Source organism: Saccopteryx bilineata, chromosome 1 (genome assembly GCF_036850765.1).
Source record: "Saccopteryx bilineata isolate mSacBil1 chromosome 1, mSacBil1_pri_phased_curated, whole genome shotgun sequence".
NCBI lineage: Eukaryota > Metazoa > Chordata > Mammalia > Chiroptera > Emballonuridae > Saccopteryx > Saccopteryx bilineata.
Window position 1 is genome coordinate 178,321,032 of NC_089490.1, and position 21,656 is coordinate 178,342,687.

Sequence of the window (21,656 nt, forward strand, 5' to 3'; positions counted from 1 at the left end):
TTTGCAGGGGTGCGGAAGGAAGGAGAGGGAGCGGCTGTTACAGGCCCAAGGTTCGCGCCCCCCTCCCAAACAGGCCAATACTATAAATATATTCAATAGGTCAGAGTTTGGAGCAGAACAGGTTTATTGACCTAGAATACGGGAGAACTAATTCTCAAATCCATTTTAAGAGCGTCTGGAATCCGAGCAGCTTTTATTGTTAAGGGAAGGGAGGAGGGGCAAAGTGTGGGTGCTGGCCCTGGACATGTAGGCGTGGAAAAGGAGCCAAGAAAGAGGGAGAAATTTATCAATTCCTTTGTTTTCGTTTTGTCCTATGATTCCCGCTGATCGCGAGATCAGATTTGGAGAATCCTGTACATTTTTAAAAAACAATCGCCACCTTTGCGGTCCAGGGGGCTGCACTTTCCTCTAGTTAATTAGCATATCTACAGCAGGAGCCCGCAGGCCATTGAAGACTGGAAGCATTTCATTCTGTTACAAGGTTATGTATGACTGAGCAGTGCCAGGAGAGATACAACAGCAGGCTTATCTGGGTGAAATGTATCTAAGGTGACCAATCTTCCTCCTTTAGGGAGGACAGTCCCTCTTTTGTAAGTTCTGTCCTCCCTCAAAAAGTGTCCTCCTACATGTCCTCCTTTTTGATATTGAAAGACAAATCTGTAAGTGTTCATATTCGATGAAAGCAGAGTGGATCCATTGTGTGTGATGTGACGTATTTGTATCTAAATGAATACTTTTTTTTTTTTTTTTAAAGATTTTTTATTTATTCATTATAGAGAGGGGGGAGAGAGAGAGAGTGAAAGAAGGGGGGAGGAGCAGGAAGCATCAACTCCCATATGTGCCTTGACCAGGCAAGCCCAGGGTTTTGAACCGGCAACCTCAGCGTTTCCAGGTTGACGCCTTACCCACTGCGCCACCACAGGTCAGGCATGAGTACTTTTTTCTTACAATTATTATTAAAAATTAATAGGCATGTTAAGCATAATTACAATATAAAATATTGCAAATGTTTTTATTATGCATTTATCATATTATAGTGTATTATTGTTGCAAAGAATAAAGTGTTTCTTTCATTTACAATATTGTTTTCTTCCATTTATTTTTGTCCTCCTTTTCATTGTAAAAAAAGTAGGTTACTTTAAATGTATCAGAATTTTGACTCTAAGAAGCATAAGATATAGTTTATTTATTGTTTGTTTGTTTTTAAATAAATCCCCTTGGTGCTTCTGACTTTTTGTGAGTTCCTCAGTAGTTTTGAATCTCCACATCCAGATTTGTTCTTTTTCAGGATCTGTATATTAATGTGTGTTTGTGTGTGTGTGTGTGTGTGTTGCCTTCCTTGACAGATTAATTATCCATATATTCACTGATCACACTGGAAGAGGGCTCACTGTCCATGGACTCTGTGGAGCAGCCTGGAACACAAAGATCACAGCACATCCCCCACTAGCAGGGACACAAATGAGCCAAAGGGTTAGGTTTTGGCCTCTTCGTGACCGTAACCATCTACTCTGAGGACAGCATAAGAATGTTCTTTAATGAAGAACACAAATTTCTTTACTCCAGAACTATCTTCTGTAAAGGTAAAATGATGCCATAGTAGAATGGTTACACAGCAACTTCCTCTCCTCTTTTTGCCTTTCTAGAGGAATTTTCACTAAATGACTTTTTGAAGAAACTTCTAAATAATCTATACAGATAAAATCAAACCTGGATGTGATTTATATTCATATATGTTTGTATAGAGAACATTCTTCTTGTACATCTCTAAATGAGATCAATCTTCATATTCTACAACTGCTTGTTTCACATATTTTCATCCTGTATCAGCATATTTTTAGTACAGTTTTTAAAATTAATTTTTAAAATTTTTATTTATTGTCCAAAGTAAAATTTTTATTCATTGGTTTCAGTGAGACAAGAAGGGAGAGAGACAGACAGGGACTTCAAGCTATTCCTTTATGTGCCCTTATTCAGAATTGAACTGGCAACCTCTGTGCTTCTGGACAATGCTCTAACCAACTGAGCTACCCAGAGAGGGGTCAGGACAGTTTTAAATGTGTTCCCACCTTTAATGAAAAGACTGAATGTGAAATAGTATAAATAGTATAAAGATGATAGATGTTTTCTGAAAAACTTGTAAGTTATCCTCTCCTGTAGACTAATGTTTCTCACTAAGTATTTGCCTGTCTACTTTATTCTCCGAACATAACTAAACAAAACAATAAAGTCCTATTTTATTATTAAAGCAATGCCCTTGGGTATTTTATTGGTGATTATGCTGAAAATTTAATCCAAATTGAAGAAGATTGACACCTTTACCATATTGTCTTGCAATCCGTGCATGTGGTATACTTTTACATTACAAAGCTTTCAAATATTTTTATTGAGTTTGAGACCTTTGTAATGTTAATGATTTGGTTCTAATACTCTTGCATATTTAACCCTAGATTCATTCTTAGCTATTTTACATTTTGATGCAATTGTATAAGATTCACTTTAAACATTTTCTTTTTCTTTTTTTACTCACAATAGTTATACTTACTTGTTGTTCACATATGGATATTGATTTTTTTAATACAATAATCTTGCTAAAACCCTGGCCACATAGCTCAGTTGGTTAAAATGGTGTCCTGATGCACCAAGGATTCAGACTCATTAAAAAAAAAGTCAACTAATAAATGCATAAATCAGTGGAACAAAAAATAGATCTCTCCTCTTTCTCTCCCTCCCCTTTCCTCTCTCTGAAATCAATCAACAATTTATTTAATTTTTTTAAGATTTTTTTAAATTATAATGGTTGATTTTTTTTTTTTTAATTTTTTACAGGGACACAGAGAGAGTCAGATAGAGGGATAGATAGGGACAGACAGACAGGAATGAAGAGAGATGAGAAGCATCAATCATCAGTTTTTCGTTGCGACGCCTTCAGCAGACTGAGTAACCCCCAACTCGAGCCAGTGACCTTGGGTCCATGCTAGTGAACTTTCTACTCAAGCCATATGAGCGCACACTCAAGCTGGCAACCCCGGGGTCTCGAACCTGGGTCCTTCCGCATCCCAGTCCGACGCTCTATCCACTGCGCCATCGCCTGGTTAGGCTAATTTTTTAAAGATTTTTTATTTATTGCCTGACCAGGTGGTGGCGCAGTGGATAACTCATCAGACTGGGATGCGGAGGGCCCAGGTTCGAGACCAGGTCGCCAGTTTGAGTGCGGGCTCATCTGGTTTGAGCAAAGCTCACCAGCTTGGACCCAAGGTCGCTAGCTGAAGCAAGGGGCTACTCGGTCTGCTGAAGGCCGGTGGTCAAGGCACATATGAGAAAGCAATCAATGAACAACTAAGGTGTCGCAATGAAAAACTGATGATTGATGCTTCTCATCTCTCTCCGTTCCTGACTGTCTATCCCTCTTTCTGACTTTCTCTGTGTCTCTGTAAAAAAAAAAAAAAAGATTTTATTTCTTCGTTTTAGAGAGGAGAGAGAAAGAGAAAGAGGAGTAAAAGAAGGGAGGAGAAGCAGGAAGCATCAACTCCCACATGTGCCTTGACCAGGCAAGCCCAGTGTTTTGAACCAGTGACCTCAGTGTTCCAGTTTGCCACTATATCCACTGCACCACCAAAGGTCAGGCTCAATCAATAATTTAAACAATAATATTTATAATAATAATAGTAATAGTCTTGCTAAAATTCCAGTAAATTCATCTGTAGATTCATTAGGTTTTCTTTTTCTTTTTAATTTTATTTTCCAATTACAGTTTACAGTCTATATTATTTTGTATCAATTCTGCATCATATTGGTTAGGTACTTTACAAAGTGTTCCACCCGATAGTTCCAGTATCATTGGGTTTTTCTAAAAGACATTATCGTTCATGACAGTTTTGTATTTTTCATTGTTCACTTTTTTTTTTAGCATCACCTTACTGAGCTTGCTAGAATTTCTACTGAGGACTACACCATTAAGCTCTCAGACTGTGACCACGCCAATTCATCTACTAATAAAAAGACAACTGGCATGAAGTCTTTATAAAAATCAATCTCATGAAAAACAAAAAAGGGGAGTGAGGAACACAAGAGCTTTGTAACAGCTGGAAAAATTGATATTATGTACTAGTTTAAATGACTTTATTTTGAAATGTATAATGATATTGTGATCCTACAGGAGACATGTTCATTTTTAGAATGTCAAAAGTATTTAGCCTGACCTGTAATGGTGCCGTGGATAAAGAGGCCACTTGGAATGCTGAGTTGGTGGGTTGGAGACCCCAGGCTTGCCTGGTCAGGGCTCATGGGAGAAGCAATTACTAGCAGCTGGTGATTCCTACTCCCTCCCCTCCCCTCCACTCCCTTCTCTCTCTCTCTCTCTCTCCTCTATCTAAAGTCAATAAATTAAAAAAAAAAGTTTAAGTGTTTAATGGGAAAGTGTCATGGTGTCTGAAACTTATCTTCAAATGCTTTAGCAAAACAGTTACAGATAAAAAGAAGGCATATATAGAAAGAACTAAAGCAACAAGGCAACCATATTCACTGGGCAATCTAAGGGATGGGTATATATTATATGTGTTAACAATACTATTCTATTCTACTCTATTTATTTATTTATTGCAGATCTAAAATTTACAAAAAAAGAATGTGTGGAAAAATAAGAGTGCTTCCTCCTAAGAGAGATGGGTTGGTGGAATTAAGTGAAATGCTGAGTTGGAACTGACACAGAGACACTCATTTTTAAAATTATATTCTTCTGTATTGCATAAATTACCTTGCACCAAAAATTAATAAAAAGATATATATATATATATTGTACTTTTCTGAAGCTGGAAACAGGGAAGCAGTCAGAAAGACTCCCGCATGCACCCGACCGGGATCCATCCCGGCACTCCCACCAGGGAGCAATGCTCTGCCCATCTGGGGCGTCGCTCTGTCGCGACAAGAGCCACTCTAGCGCCTGGGGCAGAGGCCAAGGAGCCATCCCCAGCGCCCGGGCCATCTTTTGCTCCAATGGAGCTTCGGCTGCGGGAGGGGAAGAGAGGGAGACAGAGAGGAAGGAGAGGGGGAGGGGTGAAGAAGCCAATGGGCGCCTCTCCTGTGTGCCCTGGCCAGGAATCAAACCCGGAACTCCTGCACACCAGGCCGACGCTCTACCACTGAGCAAACCGGCCAGGGCCAATAAAGATATATTTTTAAATTATGCAGAACAATTTCTTTCCCATGCTTGCCTTCCCTTTCTTCCACAAAATCAGAATATTGGAAAAGTTTTTGCCCTATCGGATGTCAAACGATTGAGTAAAATATGTATAAGTTCTAGGCACCTCCATCAGTCTGCAGTGGAGTGAATAACATACTTTTTTTTTTTTTTCTTTCATTTGAAGCTGGAAACGGGGAGAGACAGTCAGACAGACTCCTGCATGCGCCCGACCGGGATCCACCCAGCACGCCCACCAGGGGGCGACGCTCTGCCCACAAGGGGGCGATGCTCTGCCCCTCCAGGGGCGTCGCTCTGTCGCGACCAGAGCCACTCTAGCGCCTGGGGCAGAGGCCAAGGAGCCATCCCCAGCGCCCGGGCCATCTTTGCTCCAATGGAGCCTTGGCTGCGGGAGGGGAAGAGAGAGACAGAGAGGAAGGAGGGGAGGGGTGGAGAAGCAAGTGGGCGCTTCTCCTATGTGCCCTGGTCGGGAATCGAACCCCGGTCCCCCGCACGCCAGGCTGACGCTCTACCGCTGAGCCAACCGGCCAGGGCCTAACATACTTTTTTATAAAGAAAAAAAAACTAGAAATAAGATTTTGGGATCAATAACTTCTAAAGTATGTATTCTGAGTATTTTATAATCTACTAACTTCCTACTCATTTGTTTGTTGTGGGACACTGATCTAATGCTAGTATCGTTTTTGGAATAACTATTTTGTGTGTGTGTGTCCCCAGCCTCTTGACAGAGGAACACCCAAATATGTCACGTGACCGTTAACTGTTGAGTAGCTTCTGTCCAACAGTAGCAAGAGGAAAAGGCAAGAAGAGAAACCCCAGTGTAAGATGCACTCGTGAGCTTCTGGTCCAGTTCTGTGAGGAGGATCAGGAGCTCTTGTGTCCCCAGTGCAAGGTCTCCTCCTCTGACCATAAAGATCAGCCCCTGATTTGCAGCTAGTCACAGGAGGAAGCTCGAAAGCTCCACTGAGTCCCTGAGAGAGCTGGTTGAAGACGCTGCAGAAGGGTTAGAAATGCAAGTTTCAAATCATTTGAATTGCTTTTGAAAGTGGAGAAACAAATAGGGGGGATTACCCTGAGTCTGAACAATTTAAAGGTTTGTTAGGAAAAGAGAAGGAATTCTCAAATCACAGGTAGAAGACAATGCTGTTCAAGGAAAATTGAATGAATACAAATAAAATTCTCAGAGCTTCTTGTCAACAGTAAAAAAAAAGCACTGATTGAAATAGCAGAAAGGTGTGTGCAGTCAAAACTGGAGTTACAGATATTGAAAGTATCTACAACAGGTATGAACACCTAAACACCCCAGCAGTCTTCTTTTTTTTTTCTTAAGAGAGGATTGAGGGAGAGAAAGAGAGAGAGAAAGAGAGAGAAAGATGGGCAGGGGGAAGGAGCAGAAAGCATCAACTTTTTGTAGTTGCTTCTCCTATGTGCCTTGATTGGGCAAGCTGGTGGATTTGAACCTGCGACCTCAGCATTCCACATCAAAGCTTTATCCACTGCACCACCACAGGCCAGGCCCAGCAGTCTTTTCAATATGAATTTTTTAAAAAATGTATCGGTCCTCCTGAACAATATTTTTAACCTATAAAAAAATGATCAACCTATTTAAGGTCAGCTTGACACTAGATATTGAAATGGAGAACCCCAATCTTATCACCTCAGAAGACAAAAAGTTATGACTGTTATGGTACTTGCAAGGTATAAGATACATCAGATGAAAGTAGTGTAGCAGAGGGCTGAAGCTCTTAGGCAGAATCAGCCCTGAGAAACTGCGCCACTGCATATTAATTGAGTTCCAAAAGCCATATCTCAGCCGATAAAACTAGAAGGCTACAAAAGCCTTTTTTCCCATTCATTTCCTCTCCAACCTTGCACGTCTACTATTTCCTTCATGATCAAGGACACACGAGAAGAGTCAGAGTCTCAGAGCTTATCAATCATAAAGGACATTTGGTTCTTTTTTTATTTTTTTTTTATTTTTTATTTTTACAGAGACAGAGACAGAGAGTCAGAGGGATAGACAGGGACAGACAGACAGGAATGGAGACAGATGAGAAGCATCAATCATTAGTTTTTCGTTGTGCGTTGCGACTTCTTAGTTGTTTATTGATTGCTTTTTCATATGTGCCTTGACTCCGGGCCTTCAGCAGACTGAGTAACCCCTTGCTGGAGCCAGCGACCCTGGGTCCAAGCTGGTGAGTTTTTGCTCAAGCCAGATAAGCCCGCGCTCAAGCTGGCGACCTCAGGGTCTCGAACCTGGGTCCTTCCACATCCCAGTCCAACGCTCTATCCACTGCGCCACCACCTGGTTAGGCAAAGGACATTTGGTTCTTGAAGGCATTCCTCCAAGAATCCTGCGCACTTGCATTCAAGTAACCCCAGGCCAGTCTCCTGTTATGGTAACACACTCCAAGATCTCTTGTCTCCAAGTAACCCCCGCTCTAAAGTTAACTAACGTTTATATTTGCACAGGGTCTTTGCCCTACATATGACATTAGGAAAAAGACTTTATTGTACAATCTCAAGAACTTTAGTTTTTGCCAGCTGTTCTTAGCATTCAAAGGGTGTTTCTGACAAGCATTATTGGGAGGTAGAAGTAAAAAGCAATGGTGAATGGGCCATAGGTGTCTGTAAGGAATTGTCCTGGAGAGTCTATGACTTTGCCTTACCCAAAAGGGGGATGCTGACAAGTCTTGCTCTGTTCTTACACCTGTGTGGCATTGGATACAAAAATATCCAAGAAGATTGTCATTTTCCTGGACTATGATTTGAAAAGTTTTTATTTTATAATTTGAATAACAGCTCTCCTACCTATACTTACACAGATACATATAGAGAAAAACATAGGGCTTATTTTTTACATTGCACCTACTTTAGACCTTCCAAAGATTTCCCAAACTCTTTTCAGGTACATACCAAGGACAGTTCAAAGCAGAGAAAAGTAAAGCTCTCAGTCATTGACTAAAAGCTGTTAACCATATACACATCTATTTTTTCAATCTTTATTATCTACTTATCAATCTATATATTCTTGAATTTATATTTTATAAAGATAATTTGTTTCATAAATTCATAGCATACAATAAAATATTTGACTTTTGAAAGGAGGTGGAGGAATTTTTGAATCAATTAATGGTCACCAATTCACTTAATGAATCATCTACTAAAAAATAAATTGTGATGCAGAAATTTCAGAGCCCAGAGAATGCTTCTCAGAGAGTCACAATTAGTCTGGGATCTGAAGAAAGTGGGCAGAGAAAACAAGGGAGTAAAAAACATGTTTGGGGCCTTGGCTAAGTAATTCAGTTGGTTAGAGTGTTGCCCTGAACTGTCAAGGTTACGGGTTCATTCCCATTAGGTTATATACAGGAATCATCTGATGACAGCATGAATAAATGGAACAAGTTGATGCTCCTCTCGCTCTCTCTCTCTCTCTCTCTCTCTCTTCCTTAAAATCAACCAATCAATCACAACAATGTTTATGGGGCATAAGAGCAGCTGTGGAGGAAGGCTGCTTGTGCAAAGGCCCTGTGGCAAGAGGATGTCATGTGCTGAATGTAAAGGGAGCAGGCAGGAGGGTGGATCACGACCCTGACAAGAGATGGAGTCCAAAAAAAAAAAAGAGAGAGAGAGGGAGATGGAGTCCAGACTGTTCAGGGATGCTGGGATGTGACAAAGACTTGTCTTTTTCCATAAGGTATGAAAACTAATTCATTATATTAAGTAGCATGATGAAAATTGCAATTTAAAAAAAGAAGATAACATGTAGGAAATAAAAAGGATGAGGTAAATGAGAGTAAATTACCTGAGACAATGCAATCTAGTCAGGTGAAGATGGTCATGCTGGGAACTTTAACTCAGACTCGGTAGGGATCTGGATAAGGATGGGGTGTGGTGGAGGATTGGAGAGATCAGGGTTATTCTTTTTTTATTTTTTTCAGAGACAGAAAGAGAGTCAGAGAGAGGGATAGATAGGGACAGACAGAAACAGAGAGAGATGAGAAGCATCAATCATCAGTTTTTTGTTGTGACACCTTAGTTGTTCATTGATTGCTTTCTCATATGTGCCTTGACCGGGGGGCTACAGCAGACTGAGTGACCCCTTACTTGAGCCAGCAACCTTAGGTCCAAGCTGGTGAGCTTTGCTCAAACCAGATGAGCCCGCGCTCAAGCTGGCGAGCTCAGGGTCTCGAACCTGGGTCCTTCCGCATCCCAGTCCGACGCTCTATCCACTGCGCCACCGCCTGGTCAGGCAGATCAAGGTTATTCTTATTGCTGCTGCACCAACCCTGTGGGGCATAAACAGGAAACAGGGGCAGTGGATGCTCAGAGGCCACTACATCCCAGGCACTACTGCTTGCTGGCCCTGGGGCTTTCTGGGGTGCAATTTTTCTCCCAGATTTCTTTCCCCACAGTGCCTTCATTTCCTAGAGACAACGATTCTGGAATCTGAATCATCATCAGCTGCACAACTGTCTTCTTGGCTGGAAAGTCACAGTTTCCCATCCTGTATGCCAGGCAAGACCAGAGTAAGTCTCTACAAACTGCTCGTCTCTAGGGTGGGGTGATTCTGTAGTCATGGGAACAGGTTACAGCTTGTTGTGAGGATGCAGGGAGCAAGGGATGGGCTGAACCCAGACTTCTGAAACTAAGCGGTCAAGTCCTCCTGCCCTTGTGCTTGCACGGTGCTGAGACTGCACACCCTGAAGTGAGGGGGAAACTGGGGGACCCGAGTTACTCATTCCTGGGGGAGAAAAGGAACAGGCCTCACTCAGCCTTTCAGATTTCAGTTTCCTCAACAGGAAAGATGGGATTAATGCCGCTGAGAAAATCAAGGGAGGATTGCAAAGGTGCAAATGAAATCATGCCTACTAACGAAAGCACCCTTGGGTGTCCTGGCCTGATTGAACCACAGGAGAGCCTTTTCCCCACCAATCAGCATCTCTAAAATATCCCCTTGTTTGCTTGTGGCCACCAGGTGTCGGAGGGATGGGGGGTGGGGGAGATAGGGGGGTCAGACCAGCCCTTGGTTCAGCTACCACGGTACTTGAGTTCTGGTTAGGAAAGAATTCAGAGTCAAGACACAAAATACAAGAGAAAGTTTATTTAGCAAGTCACAGAGGTAGAGGATGTTGGCTTAAGGAAACAAGTTACAGAGGCAAAGAAGGGAGCCTAGGAGAAAGAGAGAAAATGCCTGGGGGGAAGGGAAGGGAAAGGTGTGGGCGTGATCCTGGGAGGGAGAATGTGCTGGGTCCTCCTCTTACAGGGGTTTTAGGTTGGAGACTTTAGGGGCGGTCCCTCCAGAGGATCTGAATAGAATATTTGGCAGCTTTCCAGGTGTGCCCTTTCAGGGTCCTCATGGTCTCCACTGATTGATTGGCACCAGGGTGGGGTCCTTAGTCAATGCAGCTGGTCCTCAGGTCAGGCATGGAGTCTCTGGTCTGGTTTTGCTGCTTTTCTGCCCTGGAGCTGAAGCACAACTGAGGCTTAGCCTATCATCATTGCTTTGTTGATCTTCTGTACCTGACCCATCGTCCTTGTTCTGCTCAGTGCTGTTTAACTGCCTACCTACTCTCCCCTGGACCCTGGCCCAGCCCGTCCTGTGTGGGGAGGGAGCCATCAGTCTCTAGCAGTTCTGGTCTGGGTCCTAATAGCTCCACTCTCTTAGTGGTATGTGTGTGTGTGTGTGTGTGTGTGTGTGTGTATATATGTATGTATGTCAGGGACACATCACCAACCACACAGACTGGTATCAGACTGGCTTCAAAGACCCCTCTGGGAGACAGGCCTCAGGACCAAACTTATTGACCCAGCCAGGGCCAGCTGCTCCGATGAGTCCGGACCACATGGACACCGTGACTTCCTGAGCACCTGCTCTGTGCCCAGCTGAGACAGGCTGAGATCATGTACCTTGAAGAGGAATCCAAACTCATGTTTGGTCTATTTAATTTGTTTTTTTTTTTTTCTTTTTAAATTTATTTTTCTTTATTTATTCATTTTTATAGGAGAGAGAGAAAGAGAGAGAGAAGTGGGGGGAGCAGGAAGCATCAACTCCGTATGTGCCTTGACCAGGAAAGCCCAGGGTTTCGAACCGGCGACCTCAGCAGTCCAGGTCATCGCTTTATCCACTGCGCCACCACAGGTCAGGCTATTTTTATTTTTCAGTTATAGTTGACATGCAATATTATATATATTAATTCCAGGTGTACAGCATTTTGGTTAGACATAGATATTTTATGAAGTGATCCCTGTACGTATAGTATACTTGACACCATACATAGTTGTATGGCATTATTGACTATATTCCTTATGGGATTCATCTTACTTAAAAAGAATTAGTTTTTGCCTGACCTGTGGTGGCGCAGTGGATAAAGCGTCGACCTGGAAATGCTGAGGTTGCCGGTTCGAAACCCTGGGCTTGCCTGGTCAAGGCACATATGGGAGTTGATGCTTCCAGCTCCTCCCCCCTTCTCTCTCTCTGTCTCTCTTTCCTCTCTCTTCCTCTCTGTCTCTCTCCTCTCTAAAAATGAATAAATAAAAAAATAATAAAAAAAACAAAAAGAATTAGTATTTTTAAAAGATTTTATTTATTGCCTGACCAGGCAGTGGCGCAGTGGATAGAGCATTGGACTGGGATGTGAAAGACCCAGGTTTGAGACCCCGAGGTCGCCAGCTTGAGCGCAGGCTCATATGGTTTGAGCAAAGCTCATCAACTTGGACCCAAGGTCACTGGCTTGAGCAAAGGGTTACTCGGTCTGCTGTAGCCCCACAGTCAAGGCACATATGAGAGGGCAATCAATGAACAACTAAGGTGTCACAACGGAAAACTGATAATTGATGCTTCTCATCTCTTTCCGTTCCTGTCTGTCTGTCCCTATCTATCCCTCTCTCTGACTCTGTCTCTGTAAAAAAAAAAGAAGAAAAAGATTTTATTTATTGATTTTAAAGAGAGAAAGAGAAAGAGGGGATAGGAGCAGGAAACATCAACTTGTAGTAGTAGTTGCTTCTCATATGTGCCTTGACTGGGCAAACCCCGGATTTTGAACCTGTGACCTTAGTGTTCCAGGTTGACACTTTATTCACTGCACCACCACAGGTCAGGCAAAAACATGAGGTTTAGAAAAAGACAAAGAAAAAAAGACAGAAAGAAAGAAAACATGAGGTTTATTGTGAATCCTGGAGCTCCCTCTTGGAGCCTTGTCCTGAGTCATCAAAATGCTCACTAAAAATGTAAATGCACAGGTCTAGCCCTTGGGTTAGAAACAGGAATAGTGATGGCATATGTCCTCACAGACCCACCTCACAGACGCACCCATACAGTGCTGGGACTCAGATAATTTAACAACCCATTCTCTGCCCTAATGACCGTTTTAAGTATAAAATGATATACGAAAAGGTAGTTTATTTCATGCATTTAATACTTAAATAACAATAAGAGAGGTACAAAACTAGATTATGTTATAAGAAAGAGTTTTAAAATAGTAATGAAAAAATATTAAATAATACCTGACAAAAACAATAAAACTGTTATTTAAGATATTTCTATATTGCTTCTTGATTGGCATCCTCACTTGCAATTTTTTTCACCTATGGATGAAATGAACTTTACTATGGGCACACTTAGAATATGCTGATGCAGCCTGACCTGTGGTGGCGCAGTGGATAAAGCATAGACCTGAAACATTGAAGTATCTGATTCAAAACCCTGGGCTTGCCTGGTCAAGGCACTTGGGAGACTATTTTCCTAATTCTGCATCATTCTCCCTCAGGACCTGGAATTACTGGCCATGCTGGTTCATGGCAAAGGCATATATGGGAGTTGATGCTGCCTGTGCCTACTTTCTAAATGAATAAATAAAATCTTAAAAAAAAAAGAATATGCTGCTGTGCAAATGAACATTAAAAGAGTAAGGAGCACCTGACCAGGTGGAGGCACAGTGGATAGAGCATTGGACTGGGAAAAAGAAGACCCAGGTTTGAGACCCTGAAGTCGCCAGCTTGAGCGCGGGCTCATCTGGTTTGAGTAAGGCTCACCAGCTTGAGCCCAAGGTCGCTGGCTCGAGCAAGGGGTCACTCAGTCTGCTGTAGCCCCCGGTCAAGGCACATATGAGAAAACAATCAATGAACAACTACTAAGGTGCCGCAATGAAGATTGATGCTTCTCTTCTCTCTCCCTTCCTGTCTGTCCCTATCTGTCCCTCTCTCTGACTCTGTCTCCATCACACACACACACAAAAGAGTAAGGAGCATAAATTTGTGTGCCCACTTTAGAGAGAACCCTCGTTACAAGTGCCATTTTAACAACCAGTTCACTGAACTCAACAAAAAGTTAGGTTCTGCCGGTGCAAACTGACTGAATCCCACCACTGCACCAATAGCAGTAGGTTCCAGGTGAGCTGGGGGAGGGGATGATGTGGCTGCAGGAGGCATTAGCCTAGCATTTCTAAGCCCATGCTCTAGCAGGGCCCAGACCACACCTCACAAGAGAATCCAAACTTAGATTCAGATTATATTATTTTATTTTTACTTATTCATTTTTAGAGAGGAGAGAGGGGGGGAGAGAGAGAGAGAGAGAGAGAGACAGAGAGGGAGAGAGAGGAGAGAGAGACGGGGGAGGAGCTGGAAGCATCAACTCCCATATGTGCCTTGACCAGGCAAACCCAGGGTTTCGAACCAGCGACCTCAGCATTTCCAGGTTGACACTTTATCCACTGTGCCACCACAGGTCAGGATTCAGGTTATTTTATAACACATGCTTTTATTATGGTTTGTGTCCCTTTGAAAGCCTTGTCCTAAGTCATCCAAATGCTTGCTAAAAATACAGAAACCACAATCACAACTTGACCTAAGAGGGTGACTAATACTTGTGTGTGACAAAGAGCCCAGAAGTGCTGGTCTGAAGTTGCATGAGGAATCCCTTCCAGAAGGTCTCAGTGAGGGCAGGTTTGTGTGTAGTGGGCATAGGTAGGTGGGAGGGTTTGGCTTATGTGTAGGTAAGGAGTGGAGAGATTAGTGCCTTGGGGCCCTGGTATGCCTACTCCTTAAATCCTGGATGGATTTGGTTTTTCTTAATCTAACTATCTACTTGTTAACAGACACTCGAGTGTATAAGTAGGTTGCCCAACACAATTCAGTTTTCTTTGGGTTTTTTTTTTTTGAGAGAGTCAGAGAGAGGGATAGACAGGGACAGACAGACAGGAACGAAGAGATGAGAAGCATCAATCATTAGTTTTTTGTTGCGCATTGCGACACCTTAGTTGTTCATTGATTGCTTTCTCATATGTGCCTTGACCACGGGCCTTCAGCAGACTGAGTAACCCCTTGCTTGAACCAGTGAGTGACCTTGGGTCCAAGCTGGTGAGCTTTTGCTCAAACCAGATGAGCCTGTGCTCAAGCTGGTGACCTCAGGGTCTCGAACCTGGGTCCTCGGCATCCCAGTCCGACGTTCTATCCACTGCGCCACAGCCTGGTCAGGCACAATTCAGTTTTAATGGAACCTAGAAACTTGGGCAGAGTTTAGTCATTATACAGGTAATCAGGCCAAGGGCTAAGATAATCATGGAAATAACATGGTTACAGCCAATTATGTCTCCATCCATCACCATTTTCCATTGTTGATTAATGATTGTATGAATACACCACAATCCATTTATGCAATCAAATGTTGTAGGACATTGAGTTACTTCCATTTGTTATAAAAAATATTGCCAAGAACCTTTAAAATTATTATTATGATTGATTGATTTTGAGGGAGAGAGAGAGAGAGAGAGAGGAGAGGTGGGAAGCATCAATTAGTAGTAGTTTCTTCCTCTATGTGCCTTGACTGGGCAAGCCCAGGGTTTCAAACCAGTGACCTCAGCATGCCAGATTGATGCTTTATCCACTGTGCCACTACAGGTCAGACAACCATGAACCTTTGTGTATGGGCTTTGGTGCACTTTTTTAAATTCCCTTTTGGTTCATATGTCTGATGGGTATATAACCTGAGTAGAATATCTGGATCCTAAAATAAATTTATGTTCACAATTGATAATGCAAAATTGTTTTCTGAAATGGTTGTACCAACTTACATTCTCACCAGCTGTATAGATAAACATTTAAAAAAAATTTTTTCTTATAAATTGGGTGTGGGGGACAGGCTGTAAGCAGGCCGGGTTGTTATAGCCTAAGGCTTAGTTTTAAGACTAAGCTTTTCCCCACGCCCTGGACTATTGCATGATGTGGGTGGTGCACTCTCATGAGGAATCCCATTATGCCTCAGAAAAATGACTTTGTATCAGAGACTTCCCTCTTTTTTATTTTATTTTTTGTATTTTTCTGAAGTTGGAAACAGAGTCAGACTCCCGCATGCGCCCGACCGGGATCCACCCGGCATGCCCACCAGGGGGCGATGCTGCCCATCTGGGGCATCGCTCTGTCGCAATCAGAGCCATTCTAGTGCCTGAGGCAGAGGCCACAGAGCCATCCTCAGTGCCCAGGCCAACTTTGCTCCAATGGAGCCTTGGCTGCGGGAGGGGAAGAAAGAGACAGAGAGGAAGGAGAGGGGGAGAGGTGGAGAAGCAGATGGGCGCTTCTCCTGTGTGCCCTGGCTGGGAATTGAACCTGGGACTCCCGCCCGCCAGGCTGACGCTCTACCACTGAGCCAACCAGCCAGGGCCTAGATAAACACTTTATATTTTACCACTTTGAAATTCTTTTTGGGGGTCTCTGACGCTCAAACTGAGATTGTCTTAAACCTATTAGGTTCAGAGATGATTAGGTCAATAGCCACTTTAAGGGGTAGGGTTGTTTTTGTGGGTTTTTTAGGAGTAGCTTATTTAAAAAAAAAGTTATTGATTGATTTTAGAGAGAGAAAAAGAAATATATAGAGAGAAATATCAATTTGTTGTTCTCCTTATTTATTCATTAATTGGTTGATTCTCGTATATGCCCTGACCAGGGATTAAACCCACAACCCTGGTGTATCAGGACAGTGCTCTAACCAACTGAGTTACCTGGCCAGGGCTGCAGAGGTAGCCCTTTTTTTTTTTTTTTTTTTTGTATTTTTCTGAAGCTGGAAACAGAGAGAGACAGTCAGACAGACTCCCGCATGCGCCCCACCGGGATCCACCCGGCACGCCCACCAGGGGCAACACTCTGCCCACCAGGGGGCGATGCTCTGCCCCTCCAGAGCGTCGCTCTGCTGCGACCAGAGCCACTCTAGCGCCTGGGGCAGAGGCCAAGGAGCCATCCCCAGCGCCCGGGCCATCTTTGCTCCAATGGAGCCTCGGCTGCGGGAGGGGAAGAGAGAGACAGAGAGGAAGGAGAGGGGGAGGGGTGGAGCAGATGGGCGCCTCTTCTGTGTGCCCTGGCCGGGAATTGAACCCGGGACTTCTGCACGCCAGGCCGACGCTCTACCACTGAGCCAACCGGCCAGGGAGAGGTAGCCCATTTTTGATGCCCACTTTTAGTGTGTGACACAGGGTAGCATCTTCTGTGGGGTGCCCTGAATTCCAAGTTTGTTCCCTCAATCCTGAGAAGTCAACTGAAAGCTGCACTTGCTTTTTCAGCAGTTCAGCCACCACTTGAATCGGTAACTGCTTCAAAGAAAAAACTGTATTTCTTCACCTTACTATCTTGTCCCTGCAAATCATTGTCACTAGTGGGTAGCTCACCAGTGACAATTACTTCAGAGAGCAGTTGTTTGGGTATGTGTTTCTGTTTCATTTTACATGAAAACCTTGAGCTCCAATTTTAGTCATTCTGAGCATCACAGGAAAATCAGTTGTTGTTTTTACAAGATGATTTTTTTTTTTTGTATTTTTCTGAAGTTGGAAACAGGGAGGCAGTCAGACAGACTTCTGCATCTCCCGCATGCACCCGACCAGGATCCACCCGGCACGCCCACCAAGGGGCAATGCTCTGCCCATCTGGGGCGATGCTCTGTTGCAACCAGATTGATTCTAGCTCCTGAGGCAGAGGCCACAGAGCCATCCTCAGCACCCGGGCCAACTTTGCTCCAATGGAGCCTCTGCTGCAGGAGGGGAAGAGAGAGACAGAGAGGAAGGAGAGGGGGAGGGTGGAGAAGCAGATGGGTACTTCTCCTGTGTGCCCTGGCTGGGAATCGAACCCGGGACTCCTGCACACCAGGCCAATGCTCTACCACTGAGCCAACCAGCCAGGACAAGATGATTCTTTTTTATTTATTTATTTTTTGTGACAGAGATGTAGAGAGAGGGACAGATAGGGACAAACAGACCAGAAGGGAGAGAAATGAGAAGCATCAATTCTTCGTTGCGGCACCTTAGTTTCTCATTGATTGCTTTCTCATATGTGCCTTGCCCAGGGGGCTACCCCAGTCCTAGTGACCCCTTGCTCAAGCCAATGACCCTGGACTCAAGCTGGCAACCTTAGAGTTTTGAACGTGGGTCTTCTGCATCCCAGTCTGATGCTCCATCCACTAGGCCACTGCCTGGTCAGGCAGGAAAATCAGTTTTTTGATTTGGAGGATCCTCGGAGTATATCTAATCTAGTCCAAATTCCATCACATTCCGTACATACATGGATATATCCTGCAGTTGAGAAGCTTAAAAGAGTCTACGGCCATACCACCCTGAACGCGCCCAATCTCGTCTGATCTCGGAAGCTAAGCAGGGTTGGGCCTCGTTAGTACTTGGATGAGAGGAGCTTAAAAGAAAAACGAGTAAACTGATATACAGGGGATCCACGGGTCACAACACAGCTCTGTTCCTATGATAGCGATGTAACTTGAATTTTGCTGTTTAAGTTGAAACAAGCCTTAGCTTAAGTCACTTACCTATCCTAACACAGTTGTAAAATCATAATCTAGAACATAAAACACAACTAAGCCACAGAGAAGAACATAAATATACTGTACTGTAAACTGTATTGTAGTAACAGGGAAAAAAATGAGTATAAAAAAAGTACAATGCTGACAGCATAAGCTGAAACATTCACATCTCATTTTTTTTTTTTAAGTTTTTATGGGAGTGAGCATTGTAAACTTGAAACATCATATGTCATGACTGTCGTAACCCGAGGTCTCCTTGTATTATGAATTCAGCGTTATCAAAAATAACCAGTTTAAACCAAGTAGTGCCAAATCATTAGGTTTCTCACAGGATTAAAATCAAGTTGGGCCTGACCTGTGGAGGTGCAATGGATAAAGTGTAGACCTGGAATGCTGAGGTCACCAGTTCAAAACCCCGGGCTTGCCTGGTCAAGGCACATATGGAAGTTGATGCTTCCTGATCCTACCCCTTCTCTCTCTCTCTCTCTCTCTCTCTTGCTTGCTCTCGCTCTCTCTCCCCTCTCTAAAGTGAATAAAAATAAAATCTAAAAAAAAAATCAAGTTGGGAATTTTATTCTTGTTTACCAAATTTCCTAGAAGAATGTTAAGTACCTTTCCCCAGGTTTCCCTGATGGTAGGTCACTAAGGCTGGAAGTTGACCCACATATAGGTGATCCAGTCTCAACTCCATCCACTTTCCACAGCCTCACTCAGTAGCCTTGTAGATGACTTGGGTTTAGGAGGACTGTAGTGGTAAAGACAAATCAGTGCTTACTTTAAATGTGGCAGTGCTACCTGACCTGTGGTGGCACAGTGGATCAAGGGTCGACCTGGAATGCTGAGATCGCCGGTTCAAAACCCTGGGCTTGCTTAGTCAAGGCACATATGGGAGTTAATGCTTCCTGCTCCTCCCCCCTTTTCTCTCTCTCTCTCTCTCTATCTCTCTGTCTCTCTGTCTCTCTTCTCTAAAATGAATAAATAAAAGCAATTTTTTTAAAAAGGATAAATGTGGCAGTGAGAACCACAGAACAAATGATAGCCTTTTTTTACATGAAACAATATTTTCTCATCAAATAGGTACTTTTGAAACATGTCTGCTTTCTGACCTAGAGAATTGCTGAGCTTGGATTCAACTACTCTGATCGGCTGGAGGTGGTAGACAGAGTTACCACTGGACACCTGCCGCCAGTGGGCTCATAAGAACAAATCATTCAGGACAGGAAGAACAGTGAGATCTGAGGGTGCACCTGCTTCCCCGTGGAGAGACTTCACGAAGCCCAACCTCCTAAAGAAAACCCATCATCTCACTCCAGTCCTTCACTCACGGCCAATGGCGGTTGAAGCAACCCTGGCAGGACTCCAGGCAGAAATAAACTGTCCCATCTGTCTGGATGACCTGAGAGACCCTGTCACCATCGAATGTGGGCACAACTTCTGTCGCTCCTGCATCCAACGGTCCTGGGCCGATCTAAGGGGCAGGTTCCCTTGCCCAGTGTGCCGTCACCCATGCCAAGAGAGGCACTTGAGGAGTAACACCCAGCTAGAAAGGATGATTGACATTGCCAAGCTCCTCCAGGTCATCAGGAGCAAGAAGAAGCGGCAGGAAGAGAAGCGCTTGTGCGGGAAGCACAACCAGGTCCTGACTCTCTTCTGTGAGGAGGACCTAGAGGTGTTGTGTCCCCTGTGCACTCAGCCCCCTGACCATGAGGGCCACCAGGTGAGGCCCATGGAGGAGGCCGCCTCTCATCACAGGCAAAGGCTCAGCAGCAGGTGGCAGACATTCAGAAATTAATAAGCATTCAAAGCAAAATATCCTTAGAACTGAGAGATAAGGTGGAAAAACAGAAACAGAAATTAGTCCTTGAATTTGAGTGTCTGATGCAATCTGTAGAACGTGATCAGGAAGCAGCTCTCTCAAGGTTAGTTGAGGAAGAGAAGGACGTTCAACAAAAACTCAGGGCAAATATAAGTAAATTTTCAGGCCACATTTCCACCCTCAAAGCTCTATGAAATGAGGTGACAGAGAGAAATGAGATGTCAGACGTGACTTTTCTGTTGGATATCAAGTGTGTTCTCTACCGTTGTGGAAGACTGAGACCCCCCAGCTGTCTATTGGGCCCAGTTAAGGAGAGAAGAATACAGTCTTCCTCTACAGTATTTGGCTCTGCAGAAAATTATACAAAAATTTAGAGAATTTTCTGTCGATCCTGAGGCAGCACATCCTCATCTGCTTGTGTTTGAGGATAAAAAGTCTGTGACATTTGTGAGGAAAAGGCAAAGAGTTCCTTGGAATCCAAAGAGATTTATGGTCGATTCAGTTGTCCTGGGTTCCGAAGGGTTTAACTGTGGCTGCCATTACTGGGAGGTCCAGGTGGATGACAAGCCTGAGTGGGCCGTGGGCATTTGTGAAGACTCCCTTACCAGGAAGAGAAATCAGCGGCCGCCAGGATGGAACAGCTGTTGGATAATTCAGCTGTACAATGGTGACTATATGGCACGAGGGTCTGTTTCTGTCTCCCTTATGCTGAAGGAGAGGCCCAGAGGAATTGGCATCTATGTAGATTATGAGTTGAGTCAGGTTTCGTTTTACAGCTTGAATAACAGGTCTCACATCCATTCTTTCAGGGATACATTTTCTGAAGTGTTAAAGCCTTACTTCTATATGGGATGTGATCCTAAACCTCTTACAATCTGTGCTGTAAGAGATTACAGAGGATGAACTGTGTGGCTTTGCTTCATTTTCTTCCTGTGTTTCATGGACAATAGAATTTTGTAAGTATCAGGGAATCTAACCTCAACAAAATTTTTATTTTTTTATTTTTTTATTTTAACAGAGGCAGAGATAGACAGGAACAGACAGACAGGAACGGAGAGAGATGAGAAGCATCAATCATCAGTTTCTCGTTGCGACTTCTTAGTTGTTCATTGATTGCTTTCTCACATGTGCCTTGACCGTGGGCCTTCAGCAGACTGAGCAACCCCCTGCTGGAACCAGCGACCTTGGGTCCAAGCTGGTGAGCTCTTTGTTCAAGCCAGATGAGCCCGCGCTCAAGCTGGTGACCTTGGTGTCTCGAACTTGGGTCCTTCCACATCCCAGTCCGACGCTCTATCCACTGCGCCACCATCTGGTCAGGCAAAATTTTTAAATGCTTATTCAACTTAACATACATGAAGAAAGTTTTTATTTTGTTTTTAATTTTTAAAATTTTGTTTCACAATAAAATAAAATTTTGTTTCAATACTAGTAGAATTGTTATGGGAACTAACCGATGTGGGGGTTAACTGTAATATATTACCAGAAGTCTAACACTAACAATGAAGTGGATAAAATGTACTTTCACAGCTACAATAGATCTGTGAACATTTTCCTATTTCCTATACCAATGCATTTACTTGTTTCATAATTACCTTACACATTCCAGGTGGCAAAGAAAAAAATTGTCAGGAGTAAATTTTCAGTGGGTCTTTCTGCTACTAGGGGGTAAGGAACTGAGTGCTTCAGACAATTGTTTCAAGGGACAGTGTTTCACGGGAACAGTGCTGGAAGACAGAGAAACTATCTCCATACAAAGCAAAGGACAGGTTTGTTTACTGTCCAGGATAATAATGTCTCCCCTAGGAAAAAGTTAAACTCTCACCTGAAAAATAGAGGATATTGTCTATCAT

At 43.5% G+C, this 21,656-nt stretch overlaps 1 protein-coding gene across 1 annotated transcript; it reads left to right on the forward strand.

Moving 5' to 3' along the window:
- Nucleotides 1-19,320: 19,320 nt before the first annotated feature.
- LOC136319427 (tripartite motif-containing protein 75-like) lies at nucleotides 19,321-20,709 on the forward strand. Its single transcript, XM_066252692.1, is given in 3 exon segments — nucleotides 19,321-19,753; nucleotides 19,756-20,096; nucleotides 20,098-20,709. Coding segments are annotated over 3 exon segments (1,386 nt in total).
- Nucleotides 20,710-21,656: the final 947 nt, after the last annotated feature.